A 12039-nucleotide genomic window follows, 5' to 3' on the forward strand; every position below is an offset into this window, starting at 1 on the left:
TGGGTGCGCTGCACGCGGGGGGCAGCCGCGGTGCAGAGGTTCATGCAGCGGCGGCGGCGGCGGCGGCGGCTGCTGCTGCTGCTGCTGCCGCCGCGGAGGCAGACAGACCGGGCGCTGCCGCCGCCGCCGCCCTCCCCCGGCTCCATGCCGCCGCCGCCTCCTCCTCTCCAGCGAGGGGCGGGGGGCTCCGGCCCCGGGTGGGCACCGCTCCGCGCAGCGCCGCTCCCCCCTCTGCCCTCGGCGGGGGCGCCCGCCGCCTCCTAGGAGCGCACGCTCCGCGCGCCCTGCCGGAGAGAGGGGGCGGGCGTGGGCGGGGGCCGGCGGGCGGGCGTCGGGGCGGCGGGGACCCCGCGCGGCGGCCGGAGGAGGGGGCTTCCCCGGAGGATGCCCGGCGGCGGCTCCCCGTTCCCAGGAGCGAGCTAAGCCGGACCGGGAGCGGGCGGCGCATCGCCATGCCGGCGTGACGGGCGCCCCCGGCTGCCCGCGCGGGCCCCCGCGCTGCCCCACGCCGCGCCGCGCCGGCGCCGGGCGGCAGGATGGGCTGTATCCAAAGCATCACCTGCAAGGCGCGGATCCGGCGCGAGAACATCGTGGTGTACGATGTGTGCGCCACCATCGACCAGTGTCCCACGCGCATCGAGGAGACCTCGCCCATCGTCCTGCGCTACAAGACCCCCTACTTCAAAGCCTCGGCCCGCGTGGTCATGCCCCCCATCCCCCGCCACGAGACCTGGGTGGTGGGCTGGATCCAGGCGTGCAACCAGATGGAGTTCTTCAACACCTACAGCGACCTGGGCATGTAAGCGACCCGCGGCGCGGAGCCGGAGCGGGGTCCCTGGCCCCGTCTCTCCTCCCCACCCCGACCCTCCTCCTCAGCTCCTTCTTAGCGCTCTCCCCATCCTCTTTCTAAACCTTCCTCCCGCCTCCTCTTCCACCTCCCTCCTCCCTGCGCTTTTGTTTCAGTGACAGGGCGGGTGTAGGGAGGCTCCTCGCGAAGGCATTTTTCTCGTGGTTTGCTTCTGACTCCCTGTGAACGCGAGGAGGACGGTGCGGGGCGGCGAGAACGCGACAAGGAGGGTTCGAGAGACGGGCGTGGGGGTGGCTGGCGAGTGCCCTGGGAGTTTCGGGGCCCCCGTCTGGGCTTGGTGGGGCTTCCCGGGAAGAGTTTGGGGGGACCTGTGGAGAGAGGAGTGGAGTGGAGTGCTGGGGGCGCACGGGCTCTGCCGCGCGTCCTTTGGAAAAGCTGGAGAGGGCTTGGAGGAGAAGGTCCCGGGCGTCCGAGCGGGACGTGCTGGTTCTGCCCTTGTTCCCTTGGATGTTGAATTCGAGCCCTTGTGCCCCAGGCCGGGAAGCCTGCAGGCGTTTCCATTCGGAGCCGCAAACCCGGCAGAGCCGCTTCTCTGGCTCGGCGCCCTCCGGACGAGCTGTGCGGCGGTGGGGAGCGGGAAGGTACCTTGTGCGAGCAGCCTGGGGCTGACGCGGCGCGGGGTTTTCCCTGTGCTGGGGGAAAGTACACGTCTCCTGGCTGTCCAGGGTCCTTACTTGCTCCAGAACTTTACTAATCGCGGCGCCGGGAGGGATTCCCCAGCGCCCACCGGCGAATCCAGTCGGCGAGCTGGGAGCTCTCCAACTTCTTTCAGCAGCGCCGCTCCGTGCGCGCAGAGCTGGGCGGCTGCGGGGAGACCTAGAACCGTGGCGACTCCGTGGCCACCACCCGGAGCTTGTTGCCTGCCCCAGAGCTGCAGGCTGTGGGCTGTCGCGTCCAGGACTTTTTAGGCATTCACTTTGCTTAACTCCTTGCCAGCCTTCTTGCAGAAGCAGACTCTGAGCAGTTGGAGACCACAGTGGCTATAAGGTTTGGGGCCTGCATTCTACCTGTGTAACAGTGTTGGTCTAGAGTACCCTAATTAGCCTGCAGCCTCTAGAGAAACCCTTTCTGGAAATCCAGCCTCATTTCATTTATTAACCAGAGACTCTGGAGCTCCCAGGATTCATCCATTGAATATATGGGGCAAGGGAGTTTCTATTTTGAAAGGCCAAACTATCTTTTTTTAATGGCAGCTTGCAGGCTTTTTACTACACTCTGAGCGCATGTAAGTTAACACTAGTGATAGGTGCTAAAAGAAATTTTGACAGGTTGTTTTGTTCCCCCTGTCTTCCCATCAAAGAGTTTGAACTTTTCTCTTTAAGCATAAAAGCTCAGTGCTGGAGAAAGCTCATTCCTACTGAAGACGTGCAAGAGCCTAGTTTCTTCCTATATGCCTCTGTTCACTGTGTTCTTATCTTTCTGAAGACAGCCGGATGTAAGAAATGGGGGACATATTATTTTGGGTGAATCATGCCATTTAAATAGAGACACACCCTCAAAAGGATGATTATATCTGAACACATGGGTCTCTTAAAGCTGTTCTTTTAGAAACCCATTATTTCCAGCAAAGTCAGAGAAAGCTCCAGACCAGGCAAAGGCCTTCCCTTTTGTCCTGGCCCTGACGGCAGTGTGCACCTTGCCCGGGTGGGCGGGGATGGGGGCAGTAATTGCAGTCTGGAGCCCCTGCAGAGGAGGCTAGGAGGGACTGAGCAGAAACAGCCTCACTTTTCCCCAGACTACACAGCCAGGCCTCTCTGTTGCTTTGTATCTCTTGTGAATCAGTAAATCAAAAGCAAACAAATAAATAATTTCTTTCCATAAAAGAAAACATATGCTACCGCAGGAAAAGCCAAGTTGAGATACAAACAGACGTAGTAGTTGAACTTCCTTGAATCTGGGGCAGAGTGTGTCCACAGTGGAACCAGCTTTAATGGGTATGAACTGGTGTGGGGTCTGAGGGGCACTTATTCTCTGACCTTTCCTTACTGAATTCTTGCCTCTGGGGCTTGGAAAAGAGGTTTGCTTTTAAACTGCCACTGTCAGTATTTTAAGATTCTCGGTGTTCATATTGATGTAGGGAAGCAAAACAGTGCCAAGAAATCGCGAAGTGTATTATTGGAGATCTGGGTCCAGAGTCCACCTGTTTTCATGGTTGCAATAATTGCTATGTTTAAGCATACTCTGGAGCCCCAATTTGATTGAACAAATCTCCACAAAATGTTTATGCCCTGAAAACTTAGCCAGTGCAGACTTTTTAATGGGACCTCATATTGCATGAACATGTTCACAGTCTGTTAGTTATTATCCAGTATCTTGGGAGGGGGGGTACCCACAGGCTGAATTTTCACCCCTGTGCGGTGCTCTTGTTACACGAAGCACTATATGATCGGAGGGTATAGGTTAGAAAGCTGCCTTTTCAACATTTTAAAAGGGACTGACAGAGGAAATCCACAATTTAAAATGGCAAGAAACTTCTAGTGACAGGCTTAAAAGAAAACATGAGCTTTTGTGGTTTAAAGTTTCAACATTTCCAAGAACGAGTAGGTTTCTGAAGGAGCCTTTGAAATATCTGGTGATCATGATGGCCGGAGTTAATTTGAACTTGAACTCAAGTGACTTGGAACATCCTTGCTTGATTTCATAGAACCCAGACTGGTGGATACTTACGTCCTCTATTTCTCCTTTGGCCCTGATGAACCCCGCAAATGCAGCCCAGATCCAAGTCTTCCTCTCTCAAGAATGAAGGGCCTCTGGTTTTTTGTCAATCATCCCTTCAATAAACAAATATTTATCAAGCGCCTCTCAGGTCTGGGCACCAGCAAAGAAAGCAAAGGACCAAGCAGGCAGCTTCACTGTTCCTCAGTGAAGGAGGGAGGGACACGTGCAGAACAAGCCTTTGCTCCCAAGCGGTGTAGGAGAAATGCTGGAAAGAGGGGTGGGAGGCCAGGCAGGGTTTTCTAGAGGCAGAAGGACTGGAACTGGATGTGAGCAATGGATAAGATTCAGCTAGACAAGGAGGGGGACTCCTTGTAAAAGAGAAGAACAGCAAATATATAAGGGGGTGAGAAAATATAAGGTGTCTTAAGAGAGCATAAGTAGGCTCTCAAGCAGCAGAGCAGTGGGAGATGAGGTCCAAAGGCAGGCCAGGGTCTGCCGGGAAAGGCCTAGGACAGTATGACCTGGAAAAGAGACGGTTGAGGTCAGGTCTTCTGAACCAGTGTGGCGAGGCTCTTCATACTTCCTTCATACCTCTGGGGCATGCAGGGGCTTTTCAACAGAGACGTAAAACCTTTGTGATGGAACAGTTTTGAACGCTAGACTGCTCCAACCAAGAGGTTTCCTGAGTGAGGTCTGAATGAAGAATGGGGTTCATGTGTCAAGGACGAATGAGGTGAAGCCGAGGTCAGGGGGAGAACAGGCAATGGCTAAAGCCCTCCCCACTCCCTCTGAGCCCATGTGCGTCGTCTGTTAGAGCTGTAAGGGGACTGTGGTCAGCCCAGGGCTGGGGGACCCTTGGCCTGGGGGAAACTTGAAGCGGTCACAGCTCACTCCTGTCTGTCTCTACTCCTCCTTCTGAGCCAATGTTGATGAGAATTTGACTCTACCTGCCCACCTTTGTTGCCAGTTCAGTCCAATCCAAGCCGGTTTCTATCCACTCCAGAATTGTTCCGGCTTAGTTTGTGATTTCCATGTTCCAATCCAGCAGATGCTTTTGAGAGACACTCACTTTTTCAGCAACATTCCGCATAGTTGACAGCTTCCCCCATCTTGAATCACTCCCATCTTTTAGCTTTATGCTATTTTTCTAGCTGTTTCTCTCTGTTACCTCAAAGTACAGTTCATCGGGACATTACTCATTTGATCTGCTGCCTGCGTAATTTTATCCACTCCAATGGCAGGAGATGCTCTGCGTGATACGCGGTCACCTGCGGTATAGTGTGTGTGTTTCGAGGTACCGTTTCCACTTGGCTGTCTCAAAGACATCTCGGGCTTAATGCACCCAAACTGGAACTCCCGATTGCCACTACAGCTCCCTCCCCAAGTCTGCATCTCCACTGCTCTTCCCCCATCTTGGTAAAGAACACCTCCAGCCCCTGAGCTGCCCAGGCTAAAACATCTGTGGGTCATCCTAGATATTTCCCCACGCGTCCAGTCCATCTGCAGACCCTGCTGGTCCCGTCTCCGGGATAGCTCTGTAATCCAGCCACCACTCTGCATCCACTCAGACCCTCACAGGACAGGTCACTGTCAACTACCACCTGCTCCAAAAGAGGATTTCCAGCCAAATTTCCCACCTTCCTTCTTGCTCTCCCTCCAGTCTCTTCCCCACACAGTGGCCAAGTCATATTTTCAAAACGCAGATGTTATCACTTTCCTGCTTAAACTCTTTTACTGACTTTTCATTGTAATCAGGCGGCAATGTGAAGGCCTATTCTCAGTCTCTGAATTTCTGTTCTTAAGCCATGTCAACCTGTTTCCATTTCTTAAAAAACAAAACAACAACAACAACAAAACGGCTTCAACCCAATTCAGAACTTTTCCTTGTGCTGCTCTGTCTGAAATGCTTTTCTTGCCCACCCTTTTCTAGCATATTCCTGCTTCTCATTCAGGTCTAAACCGTTACCTCCTCAGGGGCCACCCGGATTTCACAGTTTAAGATTCTTCTGTTCTGTTGAATGAGACACTATTCTTTTACTTGTTACAGTTTGTAAGAATGTACATTTATTTAACACCTGACCCTTCTACTAGAATATAAGCCCCATGAAAGCAGGTATTACATCCATTTTACGCCCTATGAATGGTGCTTTGCTCCTAGAAGATACTCCATAAACGTCTGAAAAATAAATGAGCCATTTTTTCTGACCTCAAACAGTCTGTGTCGTCTTCAACAAATCATGTCTCTCTTCAAAATCAGCTTTTCTTTAAAAAAAAGAAAAAAGATTTACTTTTTTATTTGAGAGAGAGAGGGAGAGAGAACGCAGGGGGGAGGGGCAGAGGGAGAGGGAGAATCTGGAGCAGACTAGGCGATGAGCACGGAGCCCAGCACGGGGCTCAATCTCATGACCCTGAGATCACAACTTGAGCGGAAACCAAGGGTTGGATGCTTAACCGACTGAGCCACCCCGGCACCCCTCAAAATCAGCTTTTCCTATCACACCCAAGGCTAACCCAATCAAGCTCTTGACCTCTAGACATCCCAGCCGTCGCTTAGCACATACACAGTTTAAGGCTGCTGTGATTTTGTGTCATGTCGTTACCCTGGCAGATCTGCCGCTCCTCAGCACAGGGCTTCCGTCTGTCACTTCCTCTGCCTCCATGCAAATCTATGCACCAGGAACCGTGCTCAGCAAACACCGAAGCCTCACTTTCACGTCACCTGTGATCAGGTGGCATTTGGCGTCTGCCCAAAGAGAGGTAACCTGGAGACCGTGTCATCACTGACTCATGGCCTGAATCTCAGGACTGTGGGTGCTTTAGTACTTCGCCCCCCCCCCCGGGTCATTTCCCCCAAAGCTAGCACTTCCCTTCTCATCCGTGGCTGCCTGCTGCCTGCGTGTGCAGTATGGCTTTGAGTGTGGCCCTCATCGGTCATAGAGACGCCTCCTTTGGGCATCTGATGAGCCCCCCCCCAGGCCACTTGCACCAACACCCACCCCCCCATTCCCATTACATCCCCGGATTGGGGGGGGCTCATGATCTGAGAGGAGCCAGAGCTGCTCTTCACCAGAAATGTCGGGGACTCCTGGTCTAGAGCGTGAGATGGGCTACAGGACCCACTTCCCTCCTGAGAGTCCTGAGTGCCCTTGAAGGGGAGCTGGCCTCACGCTTTGCCTCTAATCTTCTCCATCTCGGAGCAGAGGAGTGGCAGCGGATTAGCGGGTCTTATCAGGAAGCATTAAGCTCACTGGAGATACAGCACAACTCGGGGGCTGGAGGGGATGGGAGGAACCGGAGGAGACGTCGGGACCGGGGTTGGGGGGCAGTTAAAAATGAAACATGGCTGGTGTGACATGGATGCTACACTTACGCCGGGCATGGGGTGGACGGGGACAGCAGGGTGTCCGTGACCTTCCACCGGCAGCAGAGGCAAAAACTGTCTTTGGGGCCATGTCTGCCAATGCTTCGTGTTCAGGTGAAGAGAGAAGGCTGGTGATTGGGCAGGAAACTGCAGATTCTGGTGTGGGGCACAAGATCCCAGGTGTCTCTTCCCTCCGATTTCTACAGCCCTTGGATCTTGACTGACCCTCCTTCTCCGACCCTGGGAGCTCGATGCTGTCATGTGCCCATCTTCCTGAGGAGAAAACTGAGGCTCAGGGAGATCAGAGGACTCGAGGGCACATGCCTAGCAAGTGGCGGCACGGGGACTGTCTTCTGACTCTGTACCCTGCTGTCTGTATGCTGCCACGGCGTGGCCCTGCTGTGGTGGGGACCCACCGGCGCCCCATTCACGTCAGCACTAGAAAACCTAGTGGTTATGGTTGCTGCAGCCTGGGGCCTCGCTGGCACTGCAGCGCTCCTGGAGGAAAGGCTCGGGGTAGCCCAGAGGCCCCAGGTGGGTGATTCTGTAGCTCCCTTCTCATCCAGCCACTTGGGCCACAGATCACAGAGGTGCTGCCCTTTCTGATGTGTTAACGCTGAACAGGCCACGAGAAGTGGCCACCGTTTATAAATGGCTGTCGTGAGAAGTCAGCAGTAACAGCATCCTGGTGAACACCCCCAGACAAGCAGGGCCCGCGTGGTGCCAGGGTCCCTGGGAGGGGTTGGGGCGCACACACCTGCCGCAGAGAATCCCCCACATAGTATGGGGGGAGCTGCCTGCCATTCTCACCGGGCCTCACAGATCAGCGAAGTACCCTGGAGTTGTCGCAGTGGGTTTTAGAAGGAGGGGTGCATGTATCCAGGCGGCGGGAGAATTGTTCGCATCCAGGAAAGCCTCCTGAGTCTGGGAGAAGTGCTACCCAAGGGCCACGAAGGGAGGAACAGAAGATGACATGAAACACACGGCCCCTGGGAAATCTCAGCAGCGGGGGGGGGGATACTCCTGTGGCAGTGAGGTTCAGGAGCTGGCAAGCAGCCCGGCCAGGAGTCCGGGCCCCGGCCACCACGGGCCCCTGCTCTTTCTAACCCACTGCCTTCACTCCTAGGAAGGAGGCTCTCAGAACTCACTCTGTGAAATATCGTTGTCCCTCTACAGTTCCCTAGTCTTTTCCAGAGAGCCCTAGCTGTAGTGCTTTTCTCCGATTTGTGTTTCCTCACTCCTTTGGAAACAGAGAACATCGTTCTGAGGTTGGGGTGTGGACGTCTCGGGGCTCCCCCTGAGAGCGGCGGTAGACATTAGCAGTGAGAACTGGGTCTTTCGGTGGGGGGCAGAGAAGGCAGCCCCCAGCTCTCAGGGACCCCAAGCCAGCCAGTCTGGGCTGCAGATTTTAGCCCTGGGCCGCCTCCTCCAGGAGTTTCCTTGAGGGTCCCCTGTCAGCCTGGTGGGCAGCATGACAGTCACCAGCGCACGACAGTCACTCAGACCACTCAGTTCCTGGACTTCAGAGTCTGTTCGTCCCTCAGACTCTCCAGACCATCACTGTTTGGACAGATGATCAGAAAGAGAAAGAAGACCCACTTCTGGTGGCAGAACGACCCTTGGCTCACCGGAAGGACATCCCTCTGCCTCCCGGGAATTCTGGTACTATTATCCCTTTCCCAAGGCCCCCTCAGGCCACCGTGTGAGCCTTGTGGACCCTTCTCCCTCATTAGGTTCTGGGATGCTAGCCAGATAGAGCCAGCGGCTCACTGTGCCCCTGAAGATACAGCTGCTGGCTCCCCAGCGCAGGGGTTCAGGTCAGAAGACCTGGGTTCGAGCACCAGTCACGTGACCTTTGGCAGATGCCTTAACAGTTCAGTGTCTGCTTTGCATGCATGTCACTGGGTGATGAGATCTGTCCCGTCTCCATCACTGGGGGTAAAGACCGTGAAAGAGCGCTCCAAACTGAAATGTGCCGTGCTCGTGTTATTGTTATCATTACGGAGTGTGACTCTTGTCACTAGAGAATGACTCTCAATCAGCCTCAAGGAACAGGGAGGTCGTGGCCATGGCCCTGTGGCTTCCAGGCAGAAAAGCGTTCACACTCTGAAGATGGATGGGTCCCAGACGGCTCAGCTGCTGCTCCCCAGCCCTGCTCAGAGCCGGAAGGAAGGAGAAAGGCTGGCTTTGCCCAGAGGGCGCTGGGGCTGTTTTCCACTCATACTCAGGGGTGGGTGGTGGCTACCCCTTGTCCCACCCAGAAGTCACCCTCCCAGATGTACTCTGAGCTGTGGGCTCTGGTCAGCATCCAGGACCCTGAGAGCTTCCAGTTCCTGGACAGGATGCCTGCAACTCAGCCACGTCCTTGTGGGGACCCCCCACCCTGTCCCGGCCCCCCCTGAGGGGACTGGGTCAGTCAGATGAGGAGCCTAGGACTTGGGGACGATACTAGAGTGTGTAAGCCATGCTGTTCCAGCTCCGGAAGGAGCTGTAGCTGCAGACTTCACAGCCCAGGTGGACAGATAGGACCAATACCTGCAATGATTTGCGTCTAATTATTGTTAATATGTCTGCTGTCATTAATATACTTTATTCTCTCCGTATAAAAGGATTTTTTCTCTTTATAAGACCTCACATAATTAACCTGATGATAACCATGACACATATTTACGGCAATTGTTATTCCCATTTTACATAAGTAAGTGGAGGCCCAAAGAGATGAAAGACTGTGTTCAAGGGCACCCTGGCAGGCACTGGGTGGGACAGGCCTGGAGCCCAGGCCTCTCAACTCCTGCCCTAGTGCCTCCCCGTGCCAAGTGCACAGTCAGCCAACCCTGGACAGGAGCGGGGGACAAGAGGGGTCATCCTCAGAGCTGTGCACATTGGGCACCTCTGAGCCGGTCAGCATTTGTGGCCTCTAAAGACAAGAGAGGGCAGATAGGAACATCTCAATGTATTCAACAGAAGCAAAGAGAAATGTGCACGCTGTCAGATTAAAGTGAAATAAATAAGACCGTGGTGTCTGATGGCACCTCAGGGGGGTCTCGGGGACAGGCCTGCCTCAGGAAGCCTCTGCCTGCTGCTCTCTCTTGGGGCCTGACCTTTCCAAGCTGGCTTTGGGCCTGTGTCAGGCTGGGGCGCTCAGAGGCTGTCCGAGGTCTAGCTAATGGGAAGTAATAAACCATCGTCCTCAGTCAGCATCTTGAAGGGCAGGCAGGCTGAGGAGGTCGGGGCTTCTGGGCATGAGTGGTGGCCTAGACACACCTTGGCAAGTTGGGAATGGCCAGAAGCAGGCCAATGAGACGTTGCTTGGCTAGGCATGAAGATAGGGGACTGGGGTCAGGCGCTGGGGTATGTGGGGACTGTGAGGCCGGAAGGGTACACAGACAGGCTGGTTCTGGGAAAGCAGGATGCTGCCTTGTCTTTTCCTCCTAAGGGCCACCAGCTGAGCCATTCCCAATGACAGCCTCCACATCCGAGGCTGGGGGACTCCATTCAAAACCAGATTGTTTTAAAGGGACTCAAATAATTGAGAATCTGTTTCAAACGTTCATGAATAACCTTCACGTTTTTTAAAGAAATTAGTGTCAGAAAACTAAACCCACACTCCCAAGATTTCTTCGTGGCCTTTGGAGCCAGGGAGCCTGTCTAGTGCTGGGCCATACGTGGGCTTTAAGGAAGGAGCAGGTATTTGCCTATTGCCTGTCTCCCTATGAGGCCATGAGCAGCTCACTCAATGACAGTCAGCCATTTGTTGAACACGCGTCTTGTGCTAAACGTGCCATGTGCACATCTGTAAAGTGGGGCTGTTGCTTTCCCCGAATTAGAAATGAAGAAACTGAGGCCCAGAGAGGTTGAGTGACTTCCTGGCATTATGCAGCTAATCGGTGACAGCCAGGATTAGAAACTAGATTGCCAGAGACTGTGACGTCATGCTGCCTCATGAAGGGGTGAGTGAGTGAATGAACCAATGAATGGGTGGGGGTGTTCGGGATATTGCCTGCACGCTTGCTTTTGTCCTTCCTGAGCAAACCTGGGGAACAAAGGGTTTAATCAGATTGGAAATTGCCAGCCTCCTCGCCTCCCAGCTGGTTTGCTCAGCTGGTCAGGACATGACGTTAATGAGACCAGGGTCTTGGGGTTGGACCCAAGGGACCCTCTCAGCACCTGAGTTCGCATTCTTTACCCAGCCAGCTACCTGGCAAGTGACGGCTACCAGCTACCAGTCACAGCAGAGTCTAGATTAAAGAGAAACACCCAGAAAAGGGCAGGTAGTGGGTCAGCAGAATCATCCATAAGTCGCGAAGTGTTAGGGCAACGTGGGAACTCATGTCGCCCCCTGGTCATCTTAACAGACGGCGACCCTGATGAAGCCCAGAGACGGGCCGTGACACAGCCAGTGACCCAAGTCCTTCCGACCCCGGGCACCCCTAGTCTGTGAAGTAGTAACTGGGTCACCACCTCCTATTGTTTCATCCCTGCCCCCACCGCCCCCTTCCCTGTTTGCCGAGGGTCCAGGTTTCTGGGCAGAGATGGCCACCTGCCCAAGAGAGGAAGCAGCCCAGAGTCCAAGAAGGGCCTGGTCCTCGGCAGCACAGGGACGAACTCACATCAGCCCAAGGGATGTCTACACAGTTGCCGGGAGCGGAGAGACCAGCCTATTCCCAGTGTCCATAGACAGTGATTAGCAAGCAGGAAAGGAGAGGGTCTCCCCAGAGACGCCCATCACAGATGGCAGGAAATGGGAGGGTTTGGCAGCCTGAGGGAGGAGGGATGTGTGGAGAATGTGAGATTCTGCCTGGGTGCCCAGCAGCTCAGAATCCCTTTCCCCCACCTCCCCGCCCCCTCGCACCCAGGGCCATACATGGGCCCCCTGGCCTGCTGCCCACACACAGGCAAGGTAGCTTCATGGCCCCTGGCAGGTCGAGAAGAAACAAGATCCAACTGGTGTCAAAGGTGGCAGATTGTGAGGGGCCGGGAGCCCTCCCCTGACAGCAGGGCTCAGCTGGGAGGCTCCTGGGGGGCCGAACAGATGGGGCAAGTCTGAGAGGGTAGCCTAGCAGCCTGGAGACTCTGTTTCTGGTCTGGCTTCTAGTTGGGTTTCTCTCCACTTTTTTTCTCTTATTTTCTGCTCACTTGAGGCCGTTTAGCA

The 12039-nt window shown here is 54.8% G+C and overlaps 1 protein-coding gene across 1 annotated transcript in view; it reads left to right on the forward strand.

The window, feature by feature from the left end:
* The first annotated feature begins 486 nt into the window (after positions 1-486).
* FAM78B (family with sequence similarity 78 member B) overlaps positions 487-12039 on the forward strand; it is an 84453-nt gene continuing 72900 nt past the window's right edge. Inside the window, exon 1 of the mRNA XM_026517271.3 lies at positions 487-799. Coding sequence (XP_026373056.1) covers positions 537-799 — 263 coding nt within the window. The 5' untranslated portion in view covers positions 487-536. The remainder of the gene's footprint in view (positions 800-12039) is intronic.

Source organism: Ursus arctos, unplaced genomic scaffold, assembly GCF_023065955.2.
Source record: "Ursus arctos isolate Adak ecotype North America unplaced genomic scaffold, UrsArc2.0 scaffold_2, whole genome shotgun sequence".
NCBI classification, from domain to species: domain Eukaryota; kingdom Metazoa; phylum Chordata; class Mammalia; order Carnivora; family Ursidae; genus Ursus; species Ursus arctos.